The following is a 15,763-nucleotide window of genomic DNA, read 5'->3' as shown; positions in this document are numbered from 1 at the left end:
GAAGCAAATTGATTAAAGCAATGGGCAACACTGACAGCAAGGAAGGAAATTAAGCAATGGAGTGAGTCAGTAACATATCCCATTATATGATTATTTCCAATAATACATATACTGTAGCAATGGCTAGACACAAATTAGTTTGTTGCTCTACATAATCTAGAAAGGAGTTACAGCAGTGATCACATACACAGCATTGTATTTTATCTCACTTAAGGAGCCCATACACGGTCCGTTGTGTAGGGCTCCGTTCTGTACTATGCGATGCGCACTCCCGCGCATCACATAGTACGGTACAAAAAGTATGTGCTGCACATACTTTTTGTACTAGGTACACATCGGAACGGATCGCAGTGCATGCACACTGCATGCACTAGGGATGCGATCCGATCCGATGTGTACTTTAAAAGTACAGAACGGACCAAAAAAACGGACCGTGTATGGGGGGCATTAGGTTGTTGATTTACTGTCATTTCTAAAAATGTTGCAGTAATAATCTCATTGGTTGCTGTGGGATACAGCCTCATGTGTACACACTGAGCCATCACATATAGGGGGTGATTCTCATTAACAAACTCACCCATGTGAGTTTTATGGTCGGGCTCTGCGCATTGCATATTCGCTTATGCGCATGTGCAGGGCTTCTCTGCGAGTGCGAGGGGGGCATGTAGGAGGCATGAATGGGGCCTTCGCATGCGTTTCTCATGAAACCGCTGGGCATCCCCTTGCGAATGGAGGCAGCCACCAGACTTCCATGGGCATGCGGCTGATGTCATTGGACATCAGCTGTCCTCCCTGTTTTCGGAGGAGGTAGCCGTTAATCTAAGTCACCAGAGACTGACTTAGATTAGCGAGCACTAAAGAAATCATCAAATGATTTCGGGCCCACACAAAAGCCTGTGATAAATGTTTATGCAAAACAACCATTCACAGTGCTGTGGGGACATCCGGTGTGTAGCGGGGGCAGGCTATCACAGGCCTGGCGGGCAGCATTACAAGGCTCGCAAAGCAGCAAACTAACACTGCTTTGTGAGCCAACCGGAATCAGTCCCACACACAGCAGTGAGGTATGGTACAATGCAATGCTATTTGTACCTTTACTGTATTGTTGTTGGAGGCTCATTTTCTAGATTATGTTAGTATTCTACAATACTTCCAGCCATGCATGGGTTACATGTTATATAATATATATATATATATTGTTATTATTTTATTTATAAGGCGCCACAAGTGTTTCGCAGCGCCGTACAAAGGAAATATATATATATATATTAAAGATGCATACAAACTGAAAATCTGCACAAAGTCAGGGAATAAAGATGGCTGTCCGTCTTAGAAAATGTAGTGCAGCTCACTCCAATGAGGCTTAGCCTGAGCCTCAATACAGCAGAACATGTGAAGACAAAATGAGAAGGAGCGCACAAATGAGCCAAAATATGTCAGACTTTACTGAAAAAATGTATATAAGCTCACATACATATTAGTAAAAGACAGTCGGCATGGAAATATTCACCGCTCGCACAATGCACACAAGTACGGGGACTGGAGGGTCCAGCAGGTCCGACACAGATGAAACGGCGGCGGTGGCGTTTTCCACATGGCAACACAAGATGGACAGTATCCAACGATCCAGTACATCAGAAGATAACGCCCCGCTGCAGGTGATGTTTCAAAGCCCTCAGGGGCGTTACCTTCTGACATACTGGATCGCTGAATACTGTCTGTCTCGTGTTGCCGTGTGGAAAACGCTGCCGCTGCATCTGTGTCGAACCTGCTGGAGCCTCCAGTCCCCGTACTTGTGTGCATTGTGCGAGCGGTGAATATTCCCATGCCGACTGTCTTTTACTAATATGTTTATGAGCTTATATAATTTTTTTCAGTAAAGTCTGACATATTTTGGCTCATGTGTGCGCTCCTTCTCACCTTGTCTACATATATATATATATATATATTACCAAAATTCTACTACACGCTATTATAAATATGTTTACAGAAAAGGCAGCCCAATCACTAAATTCCCTGAGGATTAGGGAGTTAACACACAACTCTATGACCCAATAGTGATCTGGCGCCTACACCAATTGTTAAATATAACACGATTTACAGGAATTGTTCATAATCTCCAGCAAAGTAAGAAAAGACGTTCATCATCCACAAGATGTATTTATTAAAAAGTTTTCTTCAGATGTCTCTGTATTGTAGACATCTGGAGAAAACTTTTTAATAAACACATCCAGAAGATGATGAACGTCTTTTCTTACTTTGCTGGAGATAATGAACAATTCCTGTAAATCGTGTAATATTTAACAATTGGTGTAGGCGCCAGATCACTATTGGGTCATAAGATGTATATATCCAATGCACATTTACTAATATTCTGCCTATATTTAGAGATAACAACTGCAGACATTTTGATGTAAACAAACTCACTAAACTACACCACAGCTGACATCAAGGGGAAATGTAATAGGGTGAGAGAATCAGAAAGTGAGAGATTTGGTAAGAAATCTATGGGTTTTTTTAAAGCTTGATTTTGAAGTGTAAATGATTTCCGATTTAAAACCCCCCAGAGATTTCTTACCAAATCTCTCACTTTCTGATTCTCTCATCCTACTAAATTTCACCTCATAACTCATAAAATACAGAGAAGAGGTGGTTTACATTTAGGATCTCAGTTGAGAAGCCACTTAAATAGAATTAGGGCACTGATGTGCCAGAAAATGTAAGATAACACACTCCCTCTTCGGCAAATCCACCAGTAAAACATACCACTGGTGTCTGGACCTGCTTCGCCGTCCTCAGTGCTTGCTTATATAGTGGAGTATATTACATTAGCCACAGAGTTTACCCCCTGGCTAATTACCATGCAGCATGGGAAAGGCTATTCAATTAAATAACCTTTTCCTCATGATGAAAATCAAGGGTTAATGTGTGGAAACAAACTGCAGAATCAGTGGGTTTTCCCTGCATGTTAAAGTACGGCACCTTTTTCTCATACTTTTTCTTGTTGAATATGCCCCAATATGTAAAATATGTACATATTTTATGTACAATAAAATGGCAACCAAATAAAATAAAAAGATTAAATAGATGCAACACAAATCAATCTTACTATTGGTTCAATTTAACCAATACTGCGGTGCTCCCTGATTTACCATACCTGAGTGATTCCTCATACACACAACAATTTATCCAAACCCATTCAGTGACGGACCTGAGACGTCACAACCTCAGTCATTAGCATATTTACGGAAGCCCATCTCGTACAAATGAATGAGCCTCTGAATCAGGCCCTATATATTGTGGCTACAGGACTATGCTAACCAGGTCTGCCATCAGAAACGGTGGGGCCCTGGAGGCTCACTCACACCAGACATCTCACGCTGCTAGATGCATGAGGACACATCTTATTATTGTAATCATGACAATGCATGTCTGTGCACAGGGCTGGTATGCTATCCATGGGGGCATATCAATGAATGTGGTAGATATGTAGCTGTTTACACTGGGGGCAGGTCCATGGAATGTTTTCTCCTCCTTGCGTCCGTATGCGAGAGGATGTGTTAGCATACGCATCCCCTCGCATTCTAGTGAGGGGATTCGGTCGTGGGGCAGTCTTCACCTACTCATTAGGCAGCGAACATATGCAGTGTAGTAAGCAAATCTGAATCAAGCCCTATATACTTCAAGTAAAAATCACTGTGTTCCTATAAAAAGTTATTTTTTCCAAAAGTCAGACATACAGTAACTGGTACAGTATACTCCTTACACAGCAATGTATCATTTCACCAGAGCACAGAATCCACACCCAGCAATTATTACGGCATAATCAGCATTGGTACACAGACAGATCTGGATCATGGTGTCACAGTACAGTAAAGCCCCTTCACCAGCACAGTAATGGGTTTTAGCAAGCAGGACATGATGGGTGTATGGGATATGGCAGGGCGATAGTAGTGATCATACATCACAAGCTTGGATGAAAACACATTACAAACATTTCACTGGTTTATACCTGATTTCCCAGGAAGAACTAATAGCAAAAGGAAAAAATGGAGAGAAAATACAGTTAGTGTATTTATATCTTTATATGTTTCTGGAAACCTTATATATATATAAATTTAAGCATCTGTGACATCAGAGAATGTCTCTCATTCCCTATGTGTTGCTGTTATGTGTTAGTGCTGTGCATTCTGCATTATATAAATGCATTGGAGGATCTGTAAGGTACAAACCTTACTGTAAGCAACTCCTATCTATGAAAAAATATCTGTTGTCTGGTCCTAAAATACGACCTTAAGAGAAAATTTTGGCAGTTTCTTGCAAACAATACAACTGTGACTCTGAGGGATTATATTAAATGGTTTTAATACCCATAATACATATGTAGCAAGTCCAAACTGTATGTAGTTTAGGGGAAACCACCACTAACCCCCCACCCCCATCCCCACCACCACACCTCCATTAAGGGCTTGGAAATCTAGGGTGAGGTGAGACCCCACTTCTCAATGCATAGTAGTATTGGGTCACTTCTAGTACCGCAAGTTTGGGAATCTCGTGGAACTAAAATATAGTGCCCGCATATATTTAATCATTATTAATAGTGCCCCTGTATGGTTAATAATCCATAGAGCCTCCTGTAGTGAAGTTGCATTTAGAATTATTTGAATAAAATATTCTTTCTAGATCTTCTGAAATCCATTGGGAGAAAAAAAAAACAACATAGAATGGATACAGACTTTTTCTATTGTGAAAGGAGTTAATGTCTGGTAACCCTGACTATTTAAAGGTCGGACAGCCAATCAGAAGCAGTATTACATTTATTTTTAATATTCACTGTACAGACCACATCTGTTTCAGCTATTTCACCCTGGCAATGTTATAAGTAGCAGTATGTTGGTGGTTTTAAAACCTCTAGAAACCCACAGACAAAAAATGTGGTTTTACAAAGATATTCCTTGAATAATCTCCCTCTAGACTTTTAATCTAACTATAATGGGGACATTTATAAGTGAGCATTTTGTTTAATACTACTAGAACATTTACTATGATTTTACAACACTTTTTACTGTAGCTGTAACACCTACCATTGCCCCCTAGGGACAAATCTTACAATCTAAGGAAAACAAGGAATAAAGAGCTTTAATCTCCATACACACTACCCAATCTTTTTTAAAGATATCGCTCAGAAGGGCCCTTTAAAAAAAACAAAAAAACAAAACGGGTAGTATGTATGCTCACTATCCCTCAAAACACGCATTCCCCCGAGTCCGGTGATATCACTGAAAAATATGATACAATGTATGCACTATATAGTCCACCCGCAGCACTGCCAATATCATTAACGATATCCGCGGGGCCATGGATGGTCTTGTGTGTATGGGGCTGAAATCATGTAAGACTAGGGGGAAGCTCAGCAAGTATACAATAACCAATAACAGCTGAACATGCATTTTAAGTGACACACTTAATATCTGAACTTGCTTCTGAAAAAAATGGACTCTTCGATGGACTGTATTATACAGTAAATTAAGATTGTACAATTGTCTAAAAAACTTTCTAAATCCTTCATTAAAAGCCTTACAATATAATCATTATAACTGGGGCTTATTTTTCCCCTGATCTGATGAACAGTAGAATATACAGAAATTTAATCTATACACATTTCCAACACTTACCCTGTATTTGTTTTCACCAATTTGCTCCACCTGGAATCGCTTGGCACACTTACATTTAGCCACTTGTCGTGTCACCTGTAAAGGCAAACAATGAAGCTTTTATTGACCACATAAACTGACTTCATTGTTAATGCATGTAAAGATGTAAGATTAACCAATCAATATAACATATGAGACATGGAACAAATACCTCATCTTCAATTTTGTCAGCATCAGTTACAGGCTTGTATGCATCTTTGTTCGGGTGTAGGGCAGCCACAAATTCATAGTAGTCAATGTAGCCATCCCCGTCGCGGTCAAAGATGTCAGCCACAGCGCTCATTTCTAGCCTGCTCGTGGGAAATTCTAGAAAGAGATATTTGACAGTAATTACAGCATATATATTATATTATTTCTATGAATCTGGTAAAGACAACAAAGGGTTAGCTGGAACAGGATATTTGCTACCATCAGACATTTTGGAAACATTTAATGTTTCCTAATTACTAACATTAAAGCTCCTGCTGACAGTTCTGATTTTACAGATATCTATACTTGAGTAAAAGCGACTAACATTGGAATCTCAGTAATTTTGATATACAGTAACAACCTGATTTCAAACATGAATAGTCTTATAACCTGTATTCCAATCCACAACCATTTATGCAGACACGCCTACTATTCGCAGATCAGCAGAAAAAGTATGCAAACCCTTTGGAATTGCCTGGATTGCTGCATACATTGAGAGCATATAATTGTTTGTGTGGCATTAGTTTAAGCAGACTGTGGGGTGTATGCAATGTGGGATCACGGCTGTTGATATCCGCTGACAGCCGTGATCCTGGCCCGTTTGCGGTCAGATCGACCGGATAACGACAGATGATATTCAATGTCCCACCTGCCGATGGGCGCAAAGGGGGCGTGGCCGCGAAAACAGCTGTGGATTGTCGATCTGCGGCCTGGATCACGACAATCCACGGCCGTTATCGGCAGAACGGGCCCGACAGCTTCTGAAGTTGGGCCTGTTCTACTGTAATCCCGCATCAGTGCTGTGGTTTATGACAGCATTGAATAGGGAGCCGCTGCTATTTCCCACGACAAAAATAGCAGCCGCAGATTGCCTATTGTTGTGACTTAGATGAAGATCAGAAAACATTTTATAACCAATTTATGCAGAAATCCAGGTAATTCCAAAGGGTTCACATATGTTTTCTTGCAACTGTATACAGTACTGTGGGGACAACCCTTTTATTCTATAGAGAACTGTAAAGAAAACAGTGACACAATCCTATTATGGGAAGGAAGGAAGGACATAGGTCACTGCTCTACACATTATTGTCAGCCAGTAAGTAATTAAATTATCAAGAGACACTGTAAGCAGTTAATACAATTTTAGCAGCAATAATGCATGTATCAAGCTTAGTGGATAATTCATTTAATATCTCCTAAAAACTTAATTGCCTTATTTCTGGAAGTACTATATCATGAAGCTTGAAGCACTCTGATAGGACCAAAACAAAAACAAAAAAGTAGTAACTTTACCCCATGATAAAAAACAATAAATATGGGGACGATTTAAAATGTACAGGAGATTTAGATTTTGGATGGGGGTTAAATATGAATTGCAAAGATAAAGCTGTTTTTGTGATCCAAAGGACAGATTCAGGGTGGTAAGCAAAGCAAAAAAGCACACCATAGGCCAAAACCATGTTATCCTGCAGGTGAGGCTGATATAACATGTGCAGAGAGATTTATACTTCGGTGGGTAACATTTTTCAGTTGCTTGGTAAATACTCTCTGCATTCGTATGAAGCCCACAAATGTTAGAGAACTTTATTTTTACACTGCATTTTAGATATTAGTCCCAGACAGTTAGGAGGTACTGTAGTAATTTTTCACATCCGACAGTAAACAGGACTGTAGTGCAATGAGGGCTTAGAATTTGTACTTTTTTCAGAATTGTGAAAATGTGAATTCAGTCAATATTGCGTGGTGCAGCATATAAGAACCCAGGAATTTGATAGAAGTAGCATCAAAGGCATTTGTCAAATCAGGTGTAAAAATTGCCAAGAAAACGTTTTTGTTAAACCCTTGTTAAACCCTTTGTTAACACGGTACCAAACTTTTAGTGTACGGATCCCCAACACACAACAGGACTATAAGATCCCAGGGACATTCACATGTTCTACTACCAATGTAGTGTACCTGATTCTGTGCACCAAATGTCCTATTGGGGGTCTGTATGTTGGAGAAACAGGACAAAAACTTAAGGCAAGGATGAGGTCCCATCGCCACACAATAAAAGAAAAAAAGACACACTTTCCTGTGGCCAAACATTTCTGCAGCCCAGGACACAATCAGGATCATATGAAAGTGATTATACTAAAAGGAAATTTCAAATCACAAAGAGACAGGAGGGTCTGGGAATACAAATTAATGACAACGTTTGACACCCTTAACACAGGACTGAATCTATCCGAGGGATTTATGGCCCACTACAACATCTGAGGAGACTGGCCCAGAGAGAGTGAGGGCATCGGAGCTCTAACTCTGGTCTGTCATCAACTTAGAGACAATAAAACTTTCACACTACTTATCTACAAACCAATTAAGGACTCAATTTACAAGCTCATTCTGTTATTTTGTTTTGTTTTGATCTTAAGAATGTCCATCTATCACATCTTGTTCCTACTCTGCTGTGTATATATATGTGGTTCTTCACACACCTTGTTATACCATGCCTGAGGAAGAGACCTAAGAAGTCTCGAAAGCTTGCATTTTAACAACATTTATTTTTGTTAGCCATTAAAAGGTATCATATTTGCTAGATTGCTATTTTGTTTTTCTCACTGAGGAACAATAAAACTTTTCTTATCAACTGGCTAACACGGTACCAAACTTTTTTCTTTTGTTAAACCCTTTGAATGCCACTTTTGCTGAGAGATCCTCAAAATTGTTAAAAATGCCAGCGTCGCTCACAGCGACGGTTCTTTTTTTTGGGAGCAATATTTAATCAAACTTCTATTAATTAACTTGGCTGTATTTGTATTTATTTATTTATTCATTCTAAAAGAACCGTTGCTGTGAGTGACACTGGCATTTTTAAAGGATATTTTGAGAATCGCTCACAGCAACGTTGGCCCTCAAAGGGTTAATAAGCATATAAATTGGCGCTCCTTAGTGAACCTGCATCTCAATGGGGGTTTTACCACATTTTTACCTTAGTAAATCCCGCCCTAATTGTTAGACTTGGCAAAGTCCTATGCCTTCCTGTAAATTAATACTTTAATATGCAATAATATGGCAAATTACTTTTTTTTTTTTAAATATGGAACACTTCCATATAAGCTATTCAGTTGATGATGCTACAAGTTATGAATTCAGTGCCACTTACTTGAGGAAAGGATTCCTTCTATGAACTCTTGTCTTGTTATCTTTCCATCCTGATCTTTATCTATTCTCCGGAAGAAGTCCATCACCCGAGACTTCTTATGGTTCATCCATCTCATATATTTCTTTCGCCAGATGTCAAAATCAAAGTTGGCAAACTCCCTCAGCTGCAATGCAAAATGCTTAATATATACATTCAAGTATATTATGATGGCTAGTAAAGAATTAATTAAGAAGATGATGCAATGCCTTGCCAGATCACCCAAACATGAATTTATGTGCGCCCTATATATGCAATTAATTGGAAAATTGGTCTAACATGGGGACTGTGAGTCTATTGACCCACCTCTTGTTTTAATAATACCAAATGACCCTAGAGCAGGGCTGGCCAAACTGGTCCTCCAGACCTACCAATGGTCCAAATCACCTAGCTGGTGCACAGATGTAGTCATTGTGTGTGCACCGAGCAGAATGCATCTTTCTCATGCCATCTATTAATGCCTCTGGTAAATCACAGAATGACCCCAGGACTAAGGATCCCCTCTCTGTTGATTTTTCTCGTAGGTTTATTTCTCCATTAGATGTGTCCAGTGTTGCTATTTTTTTTTTGAGAATTCATTTGAGCAAGTAAAAAAATATGGGAATGTATAATACCTCTTCCAGCCTATCCAAAGCATCATTCAGGTTTCGTCTTCTCTCTAATGCCAAAAGCCACACTTGCTGCCACTTGCTGACAAGTAAGTTGACTCTGGGGTTCTTTGTTTCAATTGCTGATTGTGAGCCAGATGGATACAAACTGGGAGTTGGTGATCGCTTTCCTGTTAAAATAAAGAACACTCTTTATTGTTCAAAACTAAACCTGAAATCTAAAGAAATTTGTAATTTTCAGAACCAGGTGCTGATTTATCATACAATAATACTGATCCACAGAGAAACATCACTTACCCACCACTACCCCAGAAATACTCAATAATACAGTAGATTAAAAAAGAATACATAAAATACTGTAGAACTTTTCAATATGTAATTATAGCAAATACGGTCATGTATTGCTTGCCCTTTAATACTTACGGCTTGTTCTGCCTTTGTCTAAGATTGGGATTTGAGAGTTCCCTGACGTAGTCTCTGCAGCTTTTCTCTTATAAGTTTTTGTAACTTTATCTACATCTGGTTGTTTTCTAGTCATTTCTTCCATAAATGCCTGAAAAGTGACATCACTTAAATAAAATGTGGCACAAAGTCAGTAACCTAGTTCAAGGCCAAGCCAATGGATTTCAAATTACCTGATGTTCCTCGATCAGAGCTTTAACCTCATCTATCTCCTCTGGGATATCTTCCTTGTCTTTTTCATTGAGTGTTGTTTCTGCCCATTGCAACCACTCTAGCAGAGATTCCAACAGCTCTTTCTTGGCTATCAAGTCTTCCAAAGCCACAGACAGTCTCTGCTGATGCTGCTTTGCCCATGTTAAGACCTTCAAAAATGTCAAAACATATAACTATCATGTGGATGCTCAATGCGGTTTTCCTTTAGTGGTCCCCTTCTCTTATATGCTGCCAAATATACTGCCAAATCCTGACAACCACTCTAGTACTGCACCTGAAGGTCATACAAATGTTTATCTAGCTGACGTCTCAAAGAATGTCAGCAGACCTGCGTTTAACTTAAATTGGTCACAATTTTCCATTTCAGGACAATAAATATATATACCAGATCCGCAAAATAAATTATAACCGATAAATCGATTATTATTGTCAGGTTCTGTAACCTGACGAATCTCATCATGTTGCTGGATAGACATTTAAAAAGGACAATGGTTCAACTACTGTAAATAAACACAGCTATTGCTATATTATACTTAGGGCATAAACATTATCCGTAGCATTGGGCTTTAGAAGGAAATTACCCCTAAGACTCTCTGTGCAGTATTCAATGCCGGTGCGAGCGGCCGGCGGTGGGGGTTAAACTGCGAGGATCACAGAAAATCAGTGATCCTCGCAGTTTAACCCCCGCGCCGGCCGCTCACACTATGCAACGTTCCGGGGGAATCCTCGCAGTCACAGAACTGCGAGGATTCCCCTAAACTGCGAGAGCCGCGGCTAGTGCAGCAAACTCGCTGTAATTAGCCTCGGCTCTCGCAGCTTTTGGAGGCACATTCGCAAATTCCCCCTCGCTCAAAAAACGGAGCGAGGGGGAATTTGCGAATGAGGGGGGTCAGTTGAATACTGACAGGGTGAGCGGTGACTGCGAGCAAAAAGTCCTGCTCGCAGTCACCGCTCGCCCACGGCATTGAATATATGCCTCTGAATCTGTGCTGCTTTTGTAAGCTTAAATTCTTATTATTGTTCTTTTTAACAATTTTGCCCTAAAGAACATTTAACAATGTACAATATTTTTTTATATAAATGGAATAGCATTAAGCTCAAAATATGTGCCTGTGTACATTTACAATAATTTAAGTGGCATAATGGTTAGCATTACTGCCTCACGGCGCTGAGGTCATTGGTTCGATTCCCACCATAACTGTGTGCGGAGTTTGTATATTCTCCCCGTACTTGCGTGGGTTTCCTACGGGTACTCCGGTTTCCTCCCACAATCCAAAAATATACTGGTAGGTCAATTGCCTTCCAACAAAAATGAACCCTAGAATGTCTGTGTGTGCGTGTACTTGTGGTAGGAAATGTTGATTGTAAGCTCTACTGGAGCAGGGACTGATGTGAATGGACAAATATACTCTGTAAAGTGCTGCGGGATATGTATGCGCTATAAAAGAAACTGTTAATAATAAATAATTAAAGTATTATGCAAAAACATTGAAATGATTTTCCATTTTTCGCAAGTTGGCAAATACATTATACACAATGTTACTAAGTACACATACCTCCTCAAATCTGGCTTTGATGATGGTTATCCAGTGTTTAATAGTAATAATGCAGTCTGGGTGACATATAGAGAGTATTGCTTCTCCCATGCCTGATGCTTTGTTTAGCTCAGTTCTTTTCTCCTCCACTTTTCTCATAAATTCCTACAACAAAACACATAAGGCTATTATGCAAGATCACAGCTCCCTATACAAAACAGTCATTGTAGTTTCCCAATATTACTGGCTATATAAAGTGCTGCCTCTTCATTGACAGAATTAAAATCTATCTATTTTAAAGCTTTACAGCTCCAAACAGCTGTTACTCTTCTATTGATAGACAAGAGATGAGATGTGTGAGTGACACTAGGACATTGATTGATATGTAACACATCTGCCCACACATATCTGCATACAGATGTGTCCTCATACACCAGTCAAATCAAACAGCACCAATCATTTCACCAGGTCCCGGGTGACTCAACCACGCCAAGCATCTATTTTATTTCAAATGTATCTCTTTGCAAAGTACTGTACTTTGCTAGATTACACTGATCAATTTGATGTACAACATTTGAACATCTGTGCGTAAATAAATTAGAATTTGTATGGTTCCATTATGCTTCATCTTTGACTTTGTGCATGTGTTTAATTCCTGTGCAGTAAGAGCTACAGCCCAGCATCTTTAGTAGTCCTTGAGAGGTGTTTCACTGTATCAGATATGCAAATAAGATGCTAATTTTTTTTTAAAAAAGACACCCCTGAGAGCAGAGCAGTCATGTTGGGTGGCTCATGCTGTGTGGCGTATTAAGGCTAGGTGCATGGCTTGTTTATTTGCAATTGTCCACTTTAATTGATGCAGAAAAAGTTTCATTTCTGAGGGAGATTACGTATGTTTTTACAATTAAGGTGCGTGCACCATGCAATTAGATAAATGGGAGTTATAAAATAATGACCCCAAACACCTTTTTCCCATGGTAATCTAGCTGGATCATTGTACTGTACAATAGGTGACATTTAACCTAATTTGTCAAACAAAATGTTAATAATACATTGTAAAGCGGGCACTTGAGTTTTTTTCTAAACCAATAAAATTATTAGTAAATGACGATGTATGAACACAGAATAACTTGGGCTTAAGTGATGACATTTTCTTGTTCCAATATTTAAGTACAATATTTTGGTCTGGTTGTACACTGAATAGACCTGATATTGTGCAGTGTTATCATAGGACACTAATGAACCCTGCACCGGCCTCCACTGTCACACACACATGTGATGTCATGACGAAACAGAAGAGGGGTCTGGAGCTGGTAGCTGGGTACTGGGGGAGTCCTAGTAAGAAGACTCCTACAACTGAATACAGGCACCATTTTAGAGCAGAGAGGCTTGACCATGCGCCATGGGAGTACTGTTCACAGAACAGTAGTTATTACCCTTATCTGGTTGTTCTGTGAATGTGTCACAATACATTGTGATCAGCTGATCATGAGCAGCTAACCAATTATACTCCATTTTAATATGGCAAAAGTATCACTGCTGTAGTAAACACAGAGTGGTGAAAATTGCTTAACTGATGTTCCGTAGCATTTTTGGGCAGATTAATAGTACTAGCCTATACATATGCTACAATGCCCTACATATCTTTATATATTGCTTTGTCCTCACTCATTTGTCACAGGGGACTGACTACGGGCAAGTATAAGGCTTGTACACCTAATTGCCATCATTATCATCACATACATGCTACATAAAAACTCTATTCCTACCACAATCATCTGAAGTATATTATTCCCAGCAAGAAACTGCATCAACCTGTCCATTAGCAAGCAGGAGATAACAGTGCTGGTGGAATTGCACAGAATAACAAGGAGATGAATGTTCTACGGAGTAACACTTCTACTTTCTTTCCACTCCATACTGCCATTCCAAAATAAACATCACGCATGTTGTCGTTTAAAATGCCTTTCCCTAATAAAGCCATCTTGGAAGCTGGTGATCTTTTTATTGCTCACGTGTTTATGTTCTCATACACAGAGCTAGCATAGGATGGTGACCTTTACTTCACAGAACGTTTTCACTGGTTTGATTAAGAAGCAGCTTTCTCCTCACCTTGTGCTGCTCTATGAGAGACTTAAGAGACTCTTCATCATCCGGGAGGACACCGTGGAATCTCAAGGCTTGCTCTGCCTCTGCCAGCCATTCCAGGAGGACATGAACTGCAGAGTGGAACTCCTCCGCCTGCAACGAGACATACACTGATAAGGGCAGGGTTATAATAAGCAGGATCCCTTTGCTTAAACTGTGCACTAACACACCAAAATAATCAATCTCTCCACTCTACACACACATAACAACCTCTTAGAAATATCTAAATGTGTCTAAACAATAAATATGTGATTTATAAATAGGATAACAACATTTACATGATCCACCGGGCTATAGTGTGCATTGGTGTAAAAGGGCTGACCTCAGATGTAGGAATGCGTGTGATGACTAATGTACAAATCCTCTTTGAACCTACCTGGCGCAGTGCTTCTTCTAATCGGATCTGTTTGGACACAGATAAAGTGCACACAGTTTCCCAGCGGGTGCCTAATTCTTGCATTTGGGCTTTCACCCAAGAAGAGTCATCATGGGTTCCTTCAATTAACTCTCTAGCTGAACGTTTCAGGGCCTGGATACTGCTGCTCCTTTTCCCCAATTCCTTTTGAAAAACCTAAGGAAAGAAATACCAAATATTCATTATAGTGATACGAGCGCCATCATTCAAAATCAGTTGCGAATACATTCATTCAAAAAAAATATCAAAGACACAAGTAAATAAACCACAACCATAATACAACTAAAACATACCAAAATGAATTCTACTTATGTCAAAAGTACAATATGATAATTAACTTATATATATATATATATATATATATATATATATACAGTATATATATATATATACACACACACACACACACACACACTCACACATATATAGCTATGGTAAACATTACTTTGTGGTTGTCAATGAGGTTCATCACGATGTCAATGTCTCCGTGAACAGGCTGATCTTCAGCAAGTTGCGGCTCTACTCTGTACAGCCAATCAATAAGAGCCTGGAGAGCATCTGTGAACTGGCCAGAAAACAGCAGCGCCTCTTCCAGCTTGTTTTGTCTAAAACAGAAATTTACAAACAAAAAAACAAAATGTATTGTGCACTGTTTTATTCAGAATGCTGTAGACATTGTTGTCCCAAATTGAATGGCAATAACGGTGTCATGTAATTTTATTAACTAGAAAAATTGCCAGTCCCTCTATAGTGCTGATTTGATGTTTTCCTAGAAGCCACTGTAACATAGCATTTTGTATGTAGGTACAGTCGCAGTGGTGCATGCTGCATGTCATTCTAATCAGCAGAATCTGCTTGTGTGTCTTTTTCATAAAGCAAATGCAAAATATGCCCAGTGCTAGTGAAATTGCTCACAACTAGGGCCCTTATTCAGGTCGATTTTCTTCCCTGCGTGTTCGCATAGGGGAGTGACGTTTTGCGCATGCGCATAGTCAGTTATGCGCATGTGCAGCCGTTGTGTGTGAGCAGCCACAGCGAATAGATTATTAGCTGGCGCTCGCACACATCAGGGGGTGGGGGGTAATTCCCTGATGATGCGGGTGCGGTGGGGCAGGCATCTGATGTCAGCGGATGTCAGCTACCCGCCCGCTTCCCGTACAGGCACTCGCAGATGTAAGAAACTAAAGAGGTTCTTACATTTGCGAGCGCTTGAAAAATCAATCGATGATCCACGACCAACTCATGATTTTGTGCCCTAACGCAAGGCTGCGGATGGATAAGTATGCAAATCATCCATT

The 15,763-nt window shown here is 39.7% G+C and overlaps 1 protein-coding gene across 19 annotated transcripts in view; it reads right to left on the bottom strand.

Annotated features, from left to right (window-relative positions):
• DST (dystonin) overlaps window positions 1–15,763 on the bottom strand; it is a 522,642-nt gene that overhangs the window by 14,991 nt on the left and 491,888 nt on the right. For 15 of the 19 annotated variants that reach the window (XM_083177288.1, XM_083177291.1, XM_083177297.1 and 12 more), the window contains 11 exons: window positions 14,911–15,070; window positions 14,427–14,621; window positions 14,015–14,143; window positions 11,924–12,067; window positions 10,328–10,516; window positions 10,116–10,245; window positions 9,699–9,862; window positions 9,049–9,211; window positions 5,866–6,020; window positions 5,676–5,750; window positions 4,013–4,030 (listed from right to left, as the gene is read on the bottom strand). In XM_083177288.1, the coding sequence (XP_083033414.1) occupies window positions 4,013–4,030; window positions 5,676–5,750; window positions 5,866–6,020; window positions 9,049–9,211; window positions 9,699–9,862; window positions 10,116–10,245; window positions 10,328–10,516; window positions 11,924–12,067; window positions 14,015–14,143; window positions 14,427–14,621; window positions 14,911–15,070 (1,522 nt within the window). The remainder of the gene's footprint in view (window positions 1–4,012; window positions 4,031–5,675; window positions 5,751–5,865; window positions 6,021–9,048; window positions 9,212–9,698; window positions 9,863–10,115; window positions 10,246–10,327; window positions 10,517–11,923; window positions 12,068–14,014; window positions 14,144–14,426; window positions 14,622–14,910; window positions 15,071–15,763) is intronic. The other 4 variants (XM_083177290.1, XM_083177293.1, XM_083177307.1 and 1 more) reach the window with 1 other exon arrangement.

Source organism: Crinia signifera, chromosome 3 (genome assembly GCF_055691185.1).
Source record: "Crinia signifera chromosome 3, ASM5569118v1, whole genome shotgun sequence".
NCBI classification, from domain to species: Eukaryota; Metazoa; Chordata; class Amphibia; order Anura; family Myobatrachidae; genus Crinia; species Crinia signifera.
The sequence above is the reverse complement of the archived record's forward strand: the minus strand, read 5'-3'. Positions and strand labels throughout refer to the sequence as shown.